General features: G+C 42.7%; 1 protein-coding gene across 4 annotated transcripts in view; it reads left to right on the top strand.

The window, feature by feature from the left end:
* RALGAPA2 (Ral GTPase activating protein catalytic subunit alpha 2) overlaps window positions 1-21,044 on the top strand; it is a 325,720-nt gene that overhangs the window by 282,742 nt on the left and 21,934 nt on the right. For all 4 annotated transcript variants that reach the window (XM_055373507.2, XM_055373512.2, XM_063702324.1 and 1 more), the window contains one exon: window positions 20,799-20,920. In XM_055373507.2, the coding sequence (XP_055229482.1) occupies window positions 20,799-20,920 (122 nt within the window). The remainder of the gene's footprint in view (window positions 1-20,798; window positions 20,921-21,044) is intronic.

Here is a 21,044-nt window from a genome sequence, read left to right as displayed (position 1 = left end):
GACAGCTGGAGCGCAGGCTCTGCCTGTGCACCAAGTGCCACTGGGCAGTCAGATCAACCAGTCACTTTCACATGGACAGCTTGAGGGTGGACAATTGCAGAGTTGGAGTATTTAATGATAATGATGATTCTCCCTGGTAAAAAGAGGAAGCGGGCTAGTTTTAAAAAATATTCAGAAATGAGGCTATTTGGAGAGATTAGAATTCATTTTTTTTCAAAATCATTCTAAATAAATAAATAGTTTTTTGTTTTCCCATGTATGTATAGCATGGTGGAATGTATTTTCCAGTGTTTCCGAATATTGAAATAGTCTGCTATTTAGTCTCTCTCAAAGAATCATTAACTTTACATCAAGATGTTCTAAGGAAATGCTGTGGCTCTTGTTTTTAATTTTCTTCCACTCAGGGGGATTAGGTGGCATTACCAAGTGATTTAAAAATCCAAGTAGGTGCCTTTAATTTGTGCTGAAAAAATCCAAAAGCTCATTAAGTGACTTGCTGAAATGAATATATACGGCGCTCACCTTTGAAAAGGTTAGCACCGTCACGAGCTCAGGGAGCCACTGCTTGGTCACTCTCGACCCTGCCCTTAGTTGTTTAACCCATGGTAATCACCTGGTTTGTGACACCAGGCAGCTCATTATAATTAGCAAAGCAGAGCCCTGGCAGCCCTCCACTACAGGCACAATGAGACAGTTACAGTCTTGGATCCGTCTCTGTAGAAAATGTACCTACGTGTTTTATTCCATAGTGGTCGGGTCATCAAGGAAAAATAAACATAGCTTCCTCTCATGAATTCTGACAGTGAAGACGATCACCAGCCTTGGAACAATGGTGGTTCCTATTTCACAGTCCTTACTGTTTCTCGCACCAACTGCTTCTTTAAAAAATTACATGACTTTAATGACCAAAATATAATTTATTATTAGTTACAAGTTAAGTGATGTATAACCCATTTATCTCTCCCATTAAGTCTGTGCAAGTAATATTAGTGGATGTTTCTCATTGAAGATAGCCCCTACTTCAACTTTGCATAGAGGAAAAACCCGGGACACAGGCCTCTTGTAGACATTATTGCTGCATAGAGAGGTGCACACATTCTGTAGAAGTGACATTTGGAACCATCAGATAATAATTGCATATATTTATGGGGTACAGTGTGATGTGATACATGTATACATTGCAGGTTGATTAGATCAGGCTAATCAACTATTACTTCACATACTTACATTTCTTTGTGGTGAGAACACTTAAAATCTACTCCCTTTGCAATTTTGAAATCTATAATACATTATTACCTACAGTCACCATGCTTAATTTTTTTGCATATTTCCATCCTCCCATCTCAAGGATAATTTTAGAGTAATTTATTGCCAGTTTGCAAATTGTGTCATACATTTTAAAATTATATAAAGCCTGGTGCATGTTTAAGTTTTGGTTTTCTCTTGCATCGTCCATTAAACCTGTCTGGTCTTTGAAATGTCCTCTACCTGCCTGGGATCCTCTCCCTCTGCCCAGAGCCACTTTCCAAGGCTGTGTCCAGGGCTTTCTGTACAGATCTCTGTGCTGTGGCACCCTTCCTTCTCCCCCTCCAGCTTCATACCTGGCTGCCAGACTCACCACCATGCATTGTCAGCCTGCTGTCTACCCTCAGGAGCCTCCTCGCTTCCCTAACAGCAGTGTCAGTCTAGACTCTGGCCTCTCTCCAGTCCTACTTCTTCAGGAGTCCTGTGTTCCCCAGTTCTCTGGGCATGGCTTCTTGGGAAATGCCCCCATGATGTTTTCCTCCTGCCTCCCCCATCACTCCTGTTCTGGCCTGTGTAGATTCCACTCAGTCTCAGAGCTACGCTTCAGGGGGACTCGCTCCACAAAGCCCCCAACCACACCAAAAGGGTATAGCCATTTCCTTCTCATGATTCCTTGCACATTTGTTCACACCACCAAGAAGTCCTGGGAAGAGTGTCCCAAAGTCATTCCTGTCACATCAGTAGTATGCTGGGAGACGATAGGGACCATGAGTTATGTCTTTATGTCCTCCATGAACTCACAAAATAATTACTTCTGATTGAAAATATATAGAGGCATTTAAAAAGTTCTCTCGCTCATGTACTGTCCTTAACCTTTGGGGTCTACGTAGAGTATATACTGAGACCAGGTGATCCCAGTGATGTACATACGTGATGTTTCATGAAAACAGTGGGATCTTGTGTCTGCTATCAACATACAGACACAGGGAACTCCGAAAGGTAAAGGCAGTAGAGAAATACAACGGAAATTTCTCAAGTGACATTTTTAATATTCACTGGAGATGAGTGAAAACAGTTGAAACATCAGTCTACAAAGTAAATCACCAGTACACTTGATCAGGATCAGAACCTGCTATAGGTAGAGGCAAGTTTCCATCATGTAAAATGACTACTGTCCTTATCACTGGTCCCTGTGTTTCTGTTTTTAATTGAGAAAAACACTTCTCAAGAAATATTCCCCCACCTGTTGGAGGAAGCATTCAGGCCATGGGACAAGGAGGTGATGTGGCCCTTTCCCATAAAGGGAAAGATCTTGCTGCCCTAGGCCTCCACAGGGCCCACAACTTTGAGCCAGATGCCTGGCCACGGTAGTCAGTGATTGAGTAGCACTGAGATCCAGGCCTGCCCTTGTGTCCCTACTCTGGAATGCCAGGGCTCTACTCCACGTTGCTGTTTTGCCAGCTGCTCCCTGTTAGGTTCCACGACCGGGTGCCACTAAGTCCAGCAGCTGCTGCTGTGATCTTGAACAGGCACACCTGTGGCATCATTCCCCTCACTGCAGCATGGTCCTGCAGATCAGCCCTGAAACCCCCTTTCACAGATGAGGGAATGCAGGTTCTGCAGGGCAAACTAGTTGCCTAAGGTCACAGGGCCAGGACTCAGAGGAGTCTGCATCTGAACTCAGGGCTTTGACTTCAACCCTGCCATCTGTGATGACACATGGAATATCAGGCCTGAATTTCTACCTTCTTTTTTGTTCAGAGTCATTGCACAGGTGCTTCTACCCTCTTCAGGGTTTCTGAATGACACCAAGTGACACATAATTAGAAATAAGGATTTATCAGAAATGGTTCACCCCCTTGGAAGACAGCAATGAAAGAATGACAGTACATTCCTGTTCCTCTCAGTGTTTTGATGATGGTGCAAAAGGCCTTTACCGTGAGACGCTCTGTTCTCCAGTGTTGAAGCATGTCACGACTTCAGAAGCCATATCTGGCACCAAATTCACTCTCTCTTTGAAAATGTCCATTCAAAATAATTAAGAAAACTTTAGAATTTTGTACTGATTGTCTTCAAAATATCACTAGAAATAATTGCAGAAAGATAATTTTTGTGTAAATGAGGTCATGTAAATTTTTCAAATCTTGCTGCATGAAGGAAAGAATCAAATTAATGTAGTTTATTCCTTGAAATTGTAGCTTCTTATGACAATTGTACAGATAATGATTTAGCTAGAAAGTCACCATTTATTCCAGATTAGCTATAAAAATGGCCAGTTTTGTGCTACTCTTGGTTCTGGGGGGAGAAAGGAGAATCTGATTTATCTATCCTTATTCTTCCTGTTAGCACCAAACAACAATGTTTGTGGATTAATTTAGCACTGCACATTGCAAGCATCTTAAATAAGTTTGAAAGATTAAACTGAGACAGCATAAGGGAGTAGGAAGAGGCCAGCATGTGTAACAGATCGCCCTGGGTTTGAGTTTCAGCCCTGCTCATTGCTAGCTGGGTGGTCTCAGAGCATCACTTTTGTTGCCTGTCTCTGCTTTATCATATGTGGTTTGAGTTTTGCAGGAGGACCCAATGGGCCCTTGGCTACAAAGAGCTTCATGAGTGGCAGCCAACTGCACCAACATTGGGTAGCTTGTTTTTATTTCATAGAGATTGTCTCTTTTATTCTAAGTGAGATGTTGCCCCAACAGAACTCAGGCTAATTGTAGTGTAATCTCACTGTGATGGGTTTTAGAATCCTCCAATATACTATAATACTCAGTACAACATTTGAATGTTATAGGATCAAAGATTTAGAAGAGGACTGAGATGCAAGGAAGTACTTTCCTTACATCTGAGGAGAGAATAATGGATATGTAGGAGGCACTTAGTAAATATCAGATGGAAGTGTTGGTGAGTAGATGGGTGAATGGGTGGGTGGGTGGATGGATGGATGGATGGGTGGGTGGGTGGGTGAATAGATGGGTGGCAGGCACAATGATGGGAAGAAATGAGAGATTGAGAGAAGATGAACCTGGGCTCTCTGATGTGGATGGGCCACCACATTTGGGATCATGTCCAGCCTCCTGGCCTTGGGACCAGTGATACAATTCTGCCTCACATATGAATTGTGAGGATCATCTCCATGGCTCTTCAAATAAAATACAAAATGGCTCCAAAGGACATTTTCCTCATCTGGGTCATGTCTCATGCCATTAATATAAAACTGCTGATTTAATGGAGCTGCTTTTGATCTATCAAGAAAAGACATACCGAATTCAATTTGGCTGTTTTTTTTCTAAGAGTAAGTGTCTTAATTTGCAAGAGAATGATTTGATTATAATTTTAAGTAATACTGCAGTTATATTTTTAGTCACGAAGATGATATCAAGTGACTCTATGAGGCTTAAATGTGGAAAGTCCCAGAGAATTGTGTGGGTTGGGAATTTTATCTTTAACAGCATTGGGGGCTGTTTCTGTTATTTGTATATTTTATGAGTTTAGGCAGAATAGATGGGATCTGTTACAAGGAATTTTGCATATAAAATATAAAAGCAGACAGTTTTCATTGAAGAGTAAAGTAGAATTATCCCAGAATATAAAGACATAAAAAGTTAAGATAAACACCCATCATTTTTTTCTGAAATTTTATTTTTAAAGCAGAGAGAATTTCTAATTCTGATCTCTCTTCTGACTGCAGCAGACTTTTTAACCTGAATTCCTTCTGCCTTACTCTTAAAAGTTGAAAAGATTTAGGTACTCAGAGGTACCTGCTGAAATGGAGTAGAAATGTTGAATCTGTTGTTCAAATGTCAGACTCAGGAAGGACCAAGTATCTGCTCTGCACTTGATGATATATGTTGTCCCGCTACAAAAGAAAACACCCCTTACAAAAAAAAAAAAAAAATCTTTTTTCGCTTGCACAATCCATCCTGGGCCAGATATAGTCATAGCTCAATAGAAAATTGCTTTCCTGTTACTGGCAACCTGTGCGGTCACTGGTATGACACTGCCTCATGTCGAGTTGCAAGCCGAGGGGCCACTGCAGCAGGTGCATGGTAACGGTGCCCAGGAGCACTGGAGGACATGAAGGACACACACGGCGCCCAGTGCTGTCCACCACCACTTGAAACGGGGCACCAGGACCAGGGGCAGGAAGACAGCAGACCCTGGGCTAGCCGGTCAGAGGGAGTTCTAACGAAGGGATGAGTGACAGGGGAAGAGACATCTGCATGAATAAGTGCAGGACGCAGGGCTGATGTGCTGTGCTGCAGACACCCCCACCCCGCAAGCAGAATGGCACACAGATGGGATTTAGTGAAACTGTCACTCCCGCCTCTGCTCTAACCCACAGGGATTTCTCTCACTGGCTTGTAAGAGCCAAAAATACTTGAAATGCAAGTATTGAAGTTTAATTTGCAGGAGAAAACACAGTAAGTTTTCTTTCACCTGAAGTTGTTGGATAATAGAGTCCCAACTGGAGAGAGTGGAAAAAGGGCTACAATTTACTCCTTCAGCTTTCTATAAAAACACCAGTGAGTAGATGGAACTGGGCCTTCTGCTAGTTGTGGCCTCACTAGTCTTTTCTCTTGTTGGGAGAATTCTGATCATAAGAGGCAGGGCCGTGACTGAGAGCCAGGCTCTCAAGTCAGGCTGCTGGTAGCATCTGAGAGAGGTGGAACAGAACACTTTTCCTCACTGCTCTTCAATTTCCACCTCTACGAAAAAATGAGGATAGTACAAACCACAGGAGGAAGTTGTGAGGATTAAATGAGATAGAGCCTATAAAACTTCAACCCATTAAAAGCACTTGATCATTTTCATTGGCATCTTTATTTAAATGTAATCTTTGGGTGATGCAGCATCAGCAGAGGTGCCTGGCCAGGGGCTCACTTATGCTCAGGATGTAGTCTGATTCACCTGCTGCAGACGCCACACCTGAAGGGCTGTCAGAACAGGGACTTTTTCCTTTGAGGTGCATTCGTAAAAGGGCATCCCGTATGCTGTGTGTTGCTGATGATCTCTGAGATTATGTCAGTGACGATGCCTGAACTTCACACTTGAGCCCTGTTGCTTGTTAAGCCTTCCTCTAATATCATTACAGTGTTTCCCTTCCTCACCCCTAAGCAGAAGCATCACATGGCTGTATGACCACCTTATGGGGTTCTCAGCCCAGTGCCCTTCAGCCAGAGACTCGTTAGCAAACAGGTGGCTTCACTACCCCACTCAAACACGTAGACCTTCATCAAGACTCATTATTTTCAACAGAGCTGTATGTGCATTTTTTTTTCTTTACACAGCCTAGAACCAGATTAGCAGAAGGTGTAGAACAGTACAATTGAGCCTGTTATGAAACCAGAGTAAGTCATTCCAGCAGCCCCTGGGAATTTTCATGACCAATCTTGACAGCAAACATAAAAATTTCAAACCACACTATGTAAGTCACTTATATATACTTCCTGATCATCTTTATTTTTTTTAACCTAACAGTGAACCAAATGTTAGAACAGATGTAAAAGGAGTAAAAGAGGTGCTTTTGCCCTGTGGCTGCTCAAAACTACTTTCCATAACATTAGTGAGACCCATATTCTCCATGCTCGTCTGGTCATTCTGGTTTGCACAGGACCAGTGTCTGTTGCGGGGCCCAGCCACGCCTACAGATGGAGCAGCTCTTCAGGGTGCTGCAGATAAAGACATGCTCCAGGGCCGTTTGTTGTGATGGCTCAACCCTTGTGTCCACTTAGTGTAGCTTCTTCCTAAGTGAGCCAGTTGCATCACATACTGTTATTAATAGCCAGAAATCAGTTGCTTTTAATATTAACTGGCCAACATACTTTTGCTACTTCTGATCATGAGGGAGCTTTGTGTTATTAGAATTCCCCCAAATTTCCAGTTAGGTTTCAATAATTGTGGCATTATTTTTTTGCTCCGATAGGTCTGTGGGGTGTATTGAGTTTCAAGTGTGGGTCAGCAGTAATATTTATCACTCAGGTGTGCTTTGCAACCCAGCGTACCACTCAAGCAGTCTGAATAGGCCAGGAAGGCCACTTGGCAACCTTCACATCAGCTTCTTTCCTCATTTTGTAAGTCACTTTCATTTGGTAAACCCCTAACTTTTCTTGAAGTTTCTTCTTGACATCTGATAACTTGGTATCAGATGAATATCTTCCTGGAAAACTGAGATGCCTTTAAGCTATTAAAATTATTTCATAGAAGCATAGAAATACTATTTTCTGCTTCCAGAGGTAGTGATATTTATTATTTTAAAACGCACAGAAGAAAAAACAAATATAGCAAAAATTTTGTAAATACCATGAAAAGGAATTATTTCTCCAAAATTGCTTTCAGAAATGAAAAACGAAGAAAATCTGTACACAACTTGGTGCAAATACTTTGGACCACAAAATTCAGTTGTGTCATGCCTGAGCCTAGTCTGATTTCATGTGGGCCTAAGAGATTGTTTATAGGTAACAATTAAGAATGTCTCAAAGGAATGGATAACCAGAGTATCTGCTATAGATGTTTTCTTATACTTGTCAGTTTCGTTTACTTATTATCTATCGTATATCATATATCATGATCCTATTTAATTTCTAGAATCAACCTAGATATATTCTGTAGGCCAAATGAAAGTGGCTTTTGCCTTCAAAATAGAATGGTTGAAGAGTAAACATTGGATAATTCAATTCAAATTATGTTGCACTAAATAGTACCTGTAACGTATTTTATTTAATAATATTTTTTTCTCTTAGAGTCAGTGATGACAGAACCAGAGTTTACAATTCATGTGTGTTGCTCTTTAATTGTCTACTCTTTTTATACTTTGCCACAAACAGGATTTAAGACATTTAGAGACAGTTCTGCATTTCTTCTTTTTTTTTTTTTAATTATACTTTAAGTTTTAGGGTACATGTGCACAACGTGCAGATTAGTTACATATGTATATATGTGCCATGTTGGTGTGCTGCACCCATTAACTCATCATTTAACATTAGGTCAGTTCTGCATTTCTAATTATTTTCCGTTTTGTTGTCACTTCATGGATATTAAATGCCCCAAAAATGTCAGCAGTGGTCCTTTCTATATTAAGGTTGGGAGTACATTTTTTAGCTTCTAACATATGATGTCTTTAGGACGAGTGAAAATCTGTGAAAGAGAAACATGGTTCAAGTGACATTGACTCCCTTCCTCCCAGAAATCAAGTTATTGGCGTCAGCATGGCAGAACTCAGGGCTTCTATTGTTCATATTGATTCGTCACTTTTTCAGTCGTTTTCATCGTTGAAGTAGCCTGTTGAATCTTTTCTCACTCAATTTGACAGCACTTTCTCTAGACTTGAAATAGGCTGAATGACTAATTTTCTTGTCACTTACATTTTTACTGATGTGAGACTTTGAGCGACGGTGTCACGGGGCATTTTCTCACTTGGTGATTTGCAGAAGGTGAGGCACTCTGGGAGAATTGGAGAAGATGGAAATGGAAAATGCTATAATTAAGGATGTGCTCCTTCACAAATCAATCCCCTGGGAAGAACTGATTTGAACATTTCTAATAACAGTATAGTCCAAATCCATTGCATGTGTGGAGCACCTCAGATTCTAGGAGGGAGACCTTCAGCTCCCTACGCCGGAAGGACATGGGAATATGAGAACAGACCATCTCCAAAAGTCTGTAATTTAATAGCCTGAAGAAAATCTTTTTCTCATTTCCATTTGCTCTTATCATTTCCTCAGAATTATTCTTAAACTTGGTTATATGGTATTTTCTTCTTTTTGAGCAGTAGTGGACTGTTTCTCTCCAGGAGTGTATCATTAGGGTTTGAAACTTAATCTAATATCTTATACCTCCATGTGTTTAATTTCCTTTTCCAAAACATCCATTTTATTTGGTTACATTGTTGAGTAAAGTCATCCTCTTTACCTGTTACCAGGCTGTGACATTTACTTTCAATGATTCATTTATTTGCGGCCTTAAACAGTCCTAGAATTTAAATTTACATTATATTGAAAGAGAAATAAAATCTTGTGAAAATGATGTATGGCTTTAGGATGTAACTGGCATCTGTTCCTGTCTTGCTCATTATGGAATTTTATCCATTTGTTTAGTTATTAAATGCTACCTGAGCCCACCTGTGGAGCATGTGCCTTTGAGGCAGGTACCAGGGAAGTGCATGGGAGCTGAGACTCTGCAGGAACCCTGCTGCTCCTCCTTCCAGATGCTTCTCCCTGGGATCTGGGAAATGGCTGTCTCCCGCTCCCTCCATATCCCTTGACTGCTCTTTCACTTCTGCCCACCCTCTGGTGGGGGTGGGGGTGGGGGTGGTTCCCTAACATTGCATTCTCCCCTTTTCTCCTTCAAGCTCATCTCCAAACCCATGACTCAGCTCTTCAGCTCTGGCCCAGGCCTCTCTGCTGAGTCCCAGTCAGCACTTCCCTGAAGTTGTCCCCCAGGAATCCCTTGGGCTCTTCAGACTCCTCCACTCAACCCTGCCCTCCTCCTCAGGTCCCTTTCTATCCCACCCTCCTGGTCAATTACACCTTGATCCCAGGGTTATGTCCAGAATCCATCTCCATCTCTTACCATTGGTGAGCACCCCAAGTCCAGATGGGTCTACCCCACATTGTGCCGCTTCCTCCCCTGCATTGTCTCCCTGCCCCATTATCTCTCAGGCATAGATCAGGTCCTGCTGTTCATCTGTTTTAAAACCTTCAGAGATTCCCAGTTGCCACAGGCTGGTGTTGCTTCTTCTCTTCTGTAACCAGCCCATTGCAGTCTGACCAAGACCCACTCCTCATTCCCGTGAATCGCTCCACCCACCAGCTTCCTAGAGCTCGTTGTCCACTTGTCTTTCCATATAAGCTGTGAATGCTGTGAAGGACAAGACTATGTCTTTTTCATCCTCCAGCTGCTAGAACAGTCGCGGCACATGGTCTGCTGCTCTTCCTGTGTCTTCCGTGATTAAATGATTCAGCCACTGTCTGCCTGGAGGGCTTTTGCTGTGCCAGGCCATCCTGCCATTTGTTCTCTCATGTGTTCAGTGAAGATCTTTTTATTAGCAGGCCTTCCTCACAATACATAGTGTGCACTGCGTACCACTAGGCATTTTGGGGGGCATTTTTTTTGAGACAGGGTCTCATTCTATCGCCCAGACTGGAGTGCAATGCCATGATCAGAACTCACTGCAGCCTCAACTTCCCAGGCTCAAGCGATCCTCTCACCTCAGCCTCCTGACCAGCTGGAACCACAGGCATGTGCCATTAGAGACAGGGTCTCACTATGTTGCCCAGGCTAGTCTCAAACTCCTGGCCGCAAGCGATTTTCCCACCTTAGTCTCCCAAAGTGCTGGGGATTACAGGGGTGAGACATTGCACCCAGCCTGGGGGCATTTATTTTATTGAGATATAATTCACAGACCATAGCGTTCACCCTTTTAAAATGTATAATACAATGGTTTTTTGTATATTCACTGAGTTGTGCAACCATTGCCACTTCCAATTCCACAACATTTTTATCACCCCAAAAAGAAACTGAATACCCATTAACTGTCATGCCACATTCTCCCCTGCCTCTGGCCCCAAGCAGCCACTGATTTCCTTTCTGTCTGTATTAATTTGCTTATTCTAGACATTTACATTAATGAAGTCCCACGATATATGGGCTTTGGCATCTGACTTCTTTCACTTAGCATAGTGTTTGCAAAGTCCATCCGTGTCACAGCAGGTATCAATACTTCATTCCTTTTTATGGCTGAATAATATTTTATTGTATGATATATTACATTTTGTTTATCCATTCATCAGTTTGCAGGCAAGGGGGTTGTTTCTGGTTTTTGGCTGTAAATAATAATGCTCCTATGAACATTTGTTGGCAAGTTTTTATGTGAACATATATTTTCAGTTCTCTTGGGTATTGAACTTCTAGGAGTAGAATTGCTGGATAATATGTTAACTTTTTGAGGAACTGCCAAACTGTTTTCCACAGTGGCTGCACTTTGTTTGTTTGTTTGTTTATTTTTGAGACAGAGTTTCGCTCTTGTTGCCCAGGCTGGAATGCAATGGCGCGATCTTGGCTCACCGCAACCTCCACCTCCCGGGTTCAAGCAATTCTCCTGCCTCAGCCTCCCGAGTAGCTGGGGTTACAGGCATGGACCATCACACCCAGCTAATTTTGTACTTTTAGTAGAGACAGGGTTTCTCCACGTTGGTCAGGCTGGTCTCGAGCTCCTGACCTCAGGTGATCCGCCCACCTCAGCCTTCCAAAGTGCTTGGATTACAGGCGTGAGCCACTGCGCCTGGCCTGTGGCCACACTTTATATTCCTACCAGCAAGGTATGAGGATTCCAATTTCTCCACATCTTCTCCTCGTCCTCACTGGTTATTATTGTCACTTGTCCTTTTGATTATAGTCATCCTAGTAGACGTGAGGTCTACTAGGTATCTTATTATAGTTTTCATTTCCATTTCCCTAATGACTTGTGGTATTGAGCATCTTTTCATGTGTTTACTGGCCATTTACATATCTTCTTTGGATAAATGTCTATGCACATCCCTTGCCCATTTTTAAACTCGGTTGTCTTTATTGTTGATCTGTGAGAGTTCTTTATATATTTGAGATACAAGATCCTTATCACTTAAATGGTTTGCAGATGTTTTCTCCTATTCTGTGTGTTGCCTCTTCACTTTCTTTGATCACTGCTCAAAACATTGCTCAAAAATGAAAACGTGTTATTTTCTTGTGCATCCTCTATACCAAAAGCGGCCAGTAGTGGGGAGCAGCAGAAGAAATCAGCTAATTAATTTCCTAGTTTTGTAAAATATCCTTAGCCATTCCTTCTCTGAGCTCAGACTCTGCCACAGGAGGGTCTTTTTTTCACTAGGTTTAAAATGCATCCGTGGGTGTATTTTACACATTCGAAACAGGGTAGTATTCCTCAATCCACAGCTGCTGTTAACTCATCTCATTTTTATAAGTATCTGTGAGCCCAGTATCTGTCCTGTGGGAGGGTCGTGCCTGCCTCCTTGTGTGTAGCGCCTCATTCTCTGCCTCACCAGAGAGCCTGCTTCTGCTCCATTTCCTCTTCCCTCCACACCAGGGTGTGTGTGTCACCCAGCGTGGCCCTCTCTCTGCCATGCCATAGTCCTTCCTGGTTATGCTTAAGGTCATTCTCAGAAGTTCTGGTCATTTCAAGCCTGCAAGTAGCATTCTTACCTCTTCCACATGCCCAAAAGTTGTATGTCATCCACTTCTGAAAAATGCAAAGAATAAGTAAGGTATTGAAATATTTGGACAAGCCCATTGATTGAACGTATAGATGCAAGTCAGCCTTGACCTCTTCCAAACTAGAGGACACTCAGGACCCTCCTTAGTGGTGCAGTTCCTCTAAGGGCAATATAGCAACTTAAGTGACATCATGTTGCTTCCTTGCCTCAAGCCATTCGGGCCTCCTGTGCCCAGGACCAGCCTGTCTTTCAGCTGCACCTCCTGCCACCCTCTTACTACCCCATGGCTCCAGTCTCCTTTCTCCTCCTGAAGTATCCCAACTTCCTTCCCGCTCATGGCATTCTCTGTGCCCGAACTGCTCTTACACTCCTTACCCCACTTCATCCCTGCTTGGTTAGCTGCTTCCCTCCCATCAGAGACTTCACTGAGCTTATCTCCCTCTTTCCTTCCTGGTACTGACATAATGACAGTTTGCCTTATTCCCTGGACTTGTCCTTTAACTAGTGTTCAGTCTGCCTCCCTGCTAGAATGCAGGATTGCTGGTGGCAGGAGCGACATCTATCTTGTTCCCTGATTACATGCCCATTACCTAGCACAGGGGGGCACTCAATACATATCTCTTGAATGGATGAGCGCTTGAATGAAGGTGGATTTGCTTTTTGAAAATAGCACAGCCACTTGAGATCCAGTTCTCTGAGCAGACTAGGATAATGTATAGAAATCTATGCTTAAGCCCATGAATATATGTAGTATTCTGACCATTCTCAGATTCAGCTGGTTTTGTCATTCTTAATGCATAGTAATTCTAACAACAGTAATTCTGTAGAAATACATTTTTATTTTTTGGAGCATTATCCCCCTCCCCTACAGGTGGCATTCGTATCCATGTTTGATTTGAGCTTTTTGAATCCCTTCTGTCAGAGTTCCCCACAACTTTCTGAAAATTTTGAGCTCTGACATTCTGGTCTATTTCTGGAATGAAATCCCTAAAAATAGTACTGTCTCTTTTCTGCTTTCTCTGTGTCTGAGTCAAATGGACTTCTTTGTGATCATCGTCAACTCTAACACCCAAACACAGACCTTTTATATCAACCTTCAACTTGAAGCTCATTCTGTCCTTCTGATGGGTGAGAAAAGATTCATTTGATTAGTGCTGTTTCATTCTGGCCAAATTGCCCATTTTTATTATGAAATATTTATATAGACTAGAAGACATGTCATTTACATACGTTCTAAGGAACACCAAAACACGTCCCGGTACTGACACCCACTTGCACCAGCCAATATATTTCAGACCCTCCCAGGTACAACCCCTCCACACCCCAGAGGTAATCCCAGGTTATTATTTCCTTGCTCTTTATCATTTCCTACATATGTGTGTAGCCCTAAGCAATATGTTTCACTTAACCTGTTTTTAAAATATATATAGGCCAGGTAAGGTGGCTTAGGCCTGTAATCCCAGCACTCTGGGAGGCTGAGGTGGAAGGATCACTTGAGGCCAGGAGTTCAAGACCAGCCTAGGCAACATAGCGAGACCTCATTGCTAGAAAATATTTTAAAAATTAGCCAGGCATGGTGACGCATGTCTGTAGTCCCAGTTACTTGGGAGGCTGAGGTGGGAGGATTGCTTGAGTCCAGGACTTCAAGGTGGCAGTAAGCTATGATGGCTCCACTGCACTCCGTACTAGGTGACACAGTGAGACCCTGTCTATAAATAAATAAATAAATAAATAATGTATAGCAATAGAATTGCACTCAATGTGTCCTTCAGTGACTGGCTTTTTTGGTTGAGCATGGTTTTCAGTTTTATCCTTATTAATACACATGCCTATAGTTCATTTATTTTCACTGCTATATAATATCCCATTGTGTGACTGCATTTATCCATGAATGTTAAAAATAGTTTCCTTTTCCTTTTTTGCTGTTGTCTGTAACATGTTATAAACATTCTGAACCAAGCACATATGTACCAGAGCTCACATACTGAGGAGCGGAATTGCCAGCCTGCAAGCACGCGCGTCTGTTCTTCCCTGGATAAGGTCAGATTGCTCTCCCAAGAAGCCAGGCCAGTTCCTCCCAGCAGCAGGTTCTTGGGGCTCCTGTGACCCATGTCCTGTCTGACATTTGGCATTATTACATGTTCTGTGTTTATATATATCCCATCCACTTATATATCCCATCCACTCTGGGATATATAAGATGGTATTTTGTTGTGATTCTCATAATCCCTGATCATTAATGGTACTGAGCAACTTAATTGCCAGTCATGGTTTATCTCTTGGTTGCCCATCTTTCTAGTAGGTTATTTGACTTTCTCTTATGGATTTGCTCGGCGTTCTTCTTATATTCTGGCACCTACCCCTTGCCAGCTCTGAGTCACAGATGCTTCCTCCCATGTTGTGCCTAGTAGTTCTACCTTCTTTACAGTATTGTGGTAAACAGGAGCTCTTACTTTGAATGTGGTCAGATGTACCAGTCTCTTCTCCCTGTGGTTCATGTTTTGGTTTCTTAAGAGATTTTCCATACCCCAAGGTCATAAAGAGTTTGCCCCATACATTCTTCTAAAAGTTTTTATCACGCAGTTTTCTAAATCTATGTATAATTTTACTTCAAATTGAACTCTCTAACCTCTCCTTACAAGTTGCTATTGCCTAGAATATATCTAGCTGTCTCATAGCTTAAAGCAATGGACACGAATTTCAGGCCTTCATTTATTCATTCAGTAAATATTATGTGGGGTGCTTTTAAGCTAGGTTGTATGAGTGACGTAAGAGAACAAATTTCTGTTGACATAAATTTGATGAACCTGACTCATATGGTGTCCTCAAGGAGTTTATTGAAGTAAACCATGGTCCCAAAAACCATATGTCTGTGTCCCAGTTCCTGGAACCTGTGAATGTTAATTATTTGACTCAAGGCTGTGTGCTGATATAAGTTAAGGATCTTGAAATGAGGAGATCATCCTGGGTTATCCAGGAGAGCAGTAAATCCAGTGAGGAGTGTCCTTTATGAGAGACACATAGAATAGGAAGAGGCCATGTAGCCAAGGAGGCAAAGAGGAGAGTCATGCAGCCCCGCGAATGCAGACAGCCACCTGGAACTGGAAGAAGCATGAACAAAATCTCTCCTGCAGCCTCTGCCGTCATCTTGATTTTGGACCTGTGGCCTCCCAAAACTAGTGAGAGAATAAATTTCTGTTGTTTTAAGCCACCCAGTTGGTGGTCATTTCCAGCAGCCACAGAAAACTAACATAAGGAGGCTTAAGATGGTCATACGTGGTAGCTATTTAGCCAGAGGTTTTCAACCTTTTCCACACCCTAATGTACTCAAGGGATGGAACAGTGGCAGCAGAACTCGGGGGCGCCGGAACTTTTGAGAGGGATGTGTGGATGGCTGAAGCGTCCCAGGTGGTTCTGAAACATGACATTCCCTCCTCTGCAGATCACTGCCATGGGAGTTAGAGTCGTGAGAATGGCTAGCTCTGGGCTTGCTTGTGCCAGTGATTAGAGGCTGCATGAGTTCAGAAAGAAAACTGAGGTGGGTACGCAAACTGTTACAGCACACACACGCTGATGTCAGGAGGCTGCCTGTGTCCGGGGCCACTTTGCCAGTCTGAGCATCATGTCCACTCTTGGGAAATTTAGAGAAGGTTCAGGCAAGAAGGGTTTCAAGGGTTGAAAAAATACAGTCTGCAACATAGCCTCTTACAAACAGTTATCTTTATTTCTTTGATAAAAGTAGCTTGAAAGTGCTAAACAACAGTCAACAAACACATAGCCCGAATGAGTAAAAAGAAATTAAAATGGAATAATTGTTGTTTTGTTGTATTTTATAAAGTCAGCATGATCTGGGTATAGATGCAGCTGACACATACGCACTCAGGTTTACGTTGCGGGTTGATTATTATAGCTCACGTATATTTAAGTCAGTTGATTTGTCTCATTTGGAGTTTAGTTCCCAACCTCACACATGATCTTGAACTTAACACCATTTATTCTAGAATTCAAGATATTAGATGAAAGCAGTAAAGGTGAGAGGACCTGGGCTGTAGCCTTAATTCCATTACTGTGTCACTGTGATTCAAGAAAATTTCTTGAACTCTCTGAGCTCTCATTACCTGATCAGTAAAATGGAGACCATAGGACTTCCCTGCTCATGAGGGTGTAGCCTAAAGGGGGTTTGCTTGCCATGGAGCCTGACACGGAACTCTCCTCCAGCTTACCTACTACATTCTTTCTGCAACAAAACCCTAGGCCCACATGGTAGAGGCAGGGAGGAGTCAATGCAGATTTATCGTGCTTTTCTTTTTGTGCTGGAACCCAGGTATATGCTTCATATATAGGATTCTATTTAATCTTCCCAGCCGTCCTGAGAACAGGTGTTGGTGTCCCCATTTTACATTTAGTAGGACAACTGAGGCTGGAGTCGGAACCACTTGCCTCAGCTGTCTCACATGTAAAATGGGGACATCAACACCTGGCAGGGAAAAGGGCAGCTGAGATTCAAACCCTGCCTTCCTTCCACCAAAATACAAGCTCCTTCCTGACTGTCATGCTGCTACTGTCATTTCTAAAAACTAAAACAAACAATAATGAGAGTAAAGTTGGGGGACAGGTTCAGATTCTCAGATTCTTACAGCTCTGCAGATTCAGCAGGGTGTGTCTTGAGAGTCTCGAGAAGTTCTCTTGGAAATTTTTGATAAAATGTAACCAGTAAAGGCATATAACCTCTTTAGTAAAGTAGAGGAATATTATCCATTTTTTTATTTTTTATTCTAGAGACAGAATCTTGCTATGTTGCCCAGGCTGGACTCAAACTCTTGGGCTCAAGTGATCCTCCCACCTCAGCCTCCTGAGTCACTGGGACTACAGGCCTGTCTCTTAATCAAAATTCTTGATAAAAATTCTTATGTGAAAATGTGAACAGAATGAGTGGCTAAAGAAACTGAGAAATGTCCAGAAGCCAAGATGGGTTTCTGGTCAGTAATTTGAATGTTCCCTGAATTGAGTAATCCAGGGGAAAACTGCTCTTTAAAAAAGTACTTTGTTGTGTGTGGCTTTTCATGAGATAATAATTCAGAACAGAATTAAAAGTTACACATTTGTTAGTAAACTTTTTAAGAGAACAAAAGGGCCATGGCTAGTATTGAAACAGGGATTGGATTGGTGACCTGGTGCCTCTTTCAGTGAAAGGTCTTTGACCGTCCAGGGATCGGCATTATTTCAGCATTCACTTCACATTTTAACATGTCTTACATGTGAAAAGCTTACAAGCATTTTGATGTCTAAATTATAAATGCCCTTTGTTATAGAAAGCAACCAGCATTGAAGCCCTAAGGATATTAGGTAAGAAAATGTCAGATGATACTGCTCCAAATTGCCCTTGCAATTAATTCAGTTAAGATCCCAGCGCTGTGTTTTTTATGGCTACTAAAAGAAATGATTTTTGGCACCCACAAGCTCCTTGGCTGTTTCTAAACGCTGCCAGAGCTAAGGGGATATTTGTTTTCTCTTTGTCAGGGTGTTTACATGCCCTGGCTTGGGCCATGAGCGAAAATGTATTTGATGATCTCCTGGTCTCACCCCAATCCCTAATGGATGTTTGTCTAAATGACAGCACCCAGTTTAGCACTGTTAACACTCCAGTTAGTGGGCGGGAGAGTGTGGGCTGTGTGTGACAGTCGGGGGCATGCATGGCAGGGTCAGGAACCTTCTATGAAGGAAACACTTCCTCCTCCAGGATCCAGTTCTGGAAGCACCTTTATGTTTTCTGTCTCCTACTGCCTTAATTTAGGAGTCAGACCATAAATATTCATTGAATCAGAGAATCTCACAACTTCATTATTGCTCCTCTAAATATAGTGCTGGACTTCCTCTAAGGTGCCCAGATCTCTCAGCCTTGACAAGGACAAGCTTATGACAAGAACAAGCTTATGATAGTGCCATCCAGGATTGGGACGATGGGCTGCCGTCTGGGGTCAGTTCATCTGGTATTATGCAAAACGTCCCTTTGTAGGTTTGATCATGAGCTTGATTAACATAGCCAGCCACTTTCCAGATACATGGCTTCCGTAGAGTAGTTAGCAAAATGCACACGCATTTCCTTTTTGTTCACCATTGTCCCAAGCACTGTATGTGGATGTGTTGGACGCAGTGGGGCCTTTGAGGAAACAGCAGGACGATGCTAGGCAGAGCATGACAGGTCTTTAGAGGGACGTGCCTGCTCTAACCCAGGCCCACAAGCAGACGATGGACTGAAAGGGGGAGCCATGAATTGAGCGTTGACAGCGGGCCACGGCGGTCCAAAGGCTCAGGTGGTTGTCAGCCATAAGTTTAGCTCAGCTCTTTGAGTAATTTGTCACGCCTCGCTCAGCCCCTGCTGGGCCAGCACGTGCCAGCTTAGTGTCAGAGTGCCTGTTCGCCAGACGGCCACTCAGGCCTAACGTCCTGCTGTTCCCCGGACCAGCGGCTTGCTGGGGCCATGCACGGAGGGCCGAGCCGTGGCGACAGCCAAGTGCTGTGCAGAATAAGTGTGTTCATAATGAGACGTGAATGGCATTAGTGGGTCCCTCTAGAATTGGGCCTGAGCAGGCGCCTCTCGCTGAGGAAGTTTGGCAGCCTGTTCATTAAGGCGAGTCACCAGGAGTTCAGCCCACAGTCAAGAAGCCAGTTCAGACTCATGCTGCCCAGGCCTTGGGCGGTTGTGCCCATCTATATAAAAGATCATAAATCATTAGAGGGGCCACTTTGGAAATCTTCAAACTCATTTTCCTTGCTTGAGGTTGCATAGAACAAACTTACGGAGAAATTCTGGCAGCACGCTGTCCAGTAGTGCTTTCCACGGTGACAGGCACATCCTGTATCTGTGCGATCCAGTATAGAACCCCTAGCCACGTGCGGCTATTGAGTGCTTAAAATATAGCAAGGTGGGGGGAGGGGCAAAGCAACTGAATTTTAGCTCTTTAATTAATTCAGATTTAAAATGAGATATCCACGTGTGGCTTGTGGCTACTGTATGGGATAGCACAGCCCTAGAATGCCTCTGGTCTCCTCATGGTATGAAAATTATCCTCTGAATATAACTGAAGGAGTAGGGAGAGGAAGAGCCTGCATTTAGAGATCGGTGTGCACACTTTGCCATAAGAAAGCAGAAAAGTATTTGACCATTTAAAAACACGTGCTGTCTTGAAGGCTGATTGAAAGGACATAATTGTCACCAACTTGTATTTTTAAAGAGGCCATTTTGAAAAGATAGTTCAAAAATGTAGTGAGAAATGCTAGAGTTACTTTTCCTCTTCTGGAGCGGCCAATAATAAACTGATGGTGATCCACATTCCCTGTGTTCCCGGAGAATTAGCATGATTTTCAAAACGACTGAAACATGTCTTTTAACTTTTGCATTGATAATGAGGAAGGGGAAAATGAGACGTCATGCGGACTTCCCCAAGTGTTAATTCATAATGTCGTATGTGCAGTGCCTCCATCCATTGTCGGATTGTTCTGACGTTATCCTGTTATTGGAAGTGCATGATTCACCTTCTAAGGAAACAGAAGCCACACACAAAAGGGGAAGATTTGCTTTCTGCCCTGTGAAAGCCTGCCACACGCAGGGGGCCTATTAAGACAGCTGGAAAGTTGCTTCAGTGTGTTACGCTTGTAAGTTTTATTGGTGACTGGTTTTTGATTACACATTTGAATGCTGTGTGTTCCAGACTGCAGTTTTAATTAAAAGGCAGTAGTCTTTTTTTTAAATTGCACTGTGCACTCTTGGTAGATTCTCTCACGTAGTAGTTCTTATTTTCCAATGTTCACAGCTTGTCTTGGTTAGAGGCTCTGATGCCCCCTCAGAATCTATCTTCCTAGCCTTCTCTCTTCCCAGTAACTTGCATCTTCTTATTTTTAAGAAGCGTCTGCACTGTCGTATCACCAAGTTGCTTGAAGTATCAACTCATATGTCAGTAGGCTAAGAATGTTTTATCCACGGAAATAGGACGTAAAAGATCTACCACTGTCAGTGGAAAGAGATGCTATTGCAATCAGTATCTCCTGTTTTTGTTTAAATCAACCCTAATGATCTTATGACGTTATTCTGTAACTGTTGCTTTACATGTTTTTTAGTGTTACTAGTATTTAATGCAATTAAAGTCTAAGAGAAACTTAGGTCTCAAAACCAGAATTTGGGTATGAATTATGACTAATACTTAATTTTCTGCAGGATGGTAAAGAAACTGCAGGATACTTTTTTACACAGAAAAAATTGCACAACGGTATTAAAAGTGAATTCTGTCACTGCTCTGCATGCCACTTTGCACGTGCGCTTGTTTCCTTAACCGATTACCGCAGCTATGAAGAGCGAGCTCTGTATCTCGAAGCAATAATTCAGAACCACCGCGAAGTAATGACATTCGAGGATTTCGCAGCCCAAGTCTTTTCTCCGTCTCCCAGCTACTCCCTCAGTGGAACGGGTGAGTGTCTACATTATTCTTCTCTCACGCGCTTAAGACGCATTCGAGCAGCAGATGTACACCTGTTTTTCACAGATAAATGCTTGCAAATTTAAGAAGAGCATTCTCCCTCTGAATCAACTAA

The sequence above is a fragment of the Gorilla gorilla genome, chromosome 21 (assembly GCF_029281585.2).
Source record: "Gorilla gorilla gorilla isolate KB3781 chromosome 21, NHGRI_mGorGor1-v2.1_pri, whole genome shotgun sequence".
NCBI lineage: Eukaryota > Metazoa > Chordata > Mammalia > Primates > Hominidae > Gorilla > Gorilla gorilla.
The sequence above is the reverse complement of the archived record's forward strand: the minus strand, read 5'-3'. Positions and strand labels throughout refer to the sequence as shown.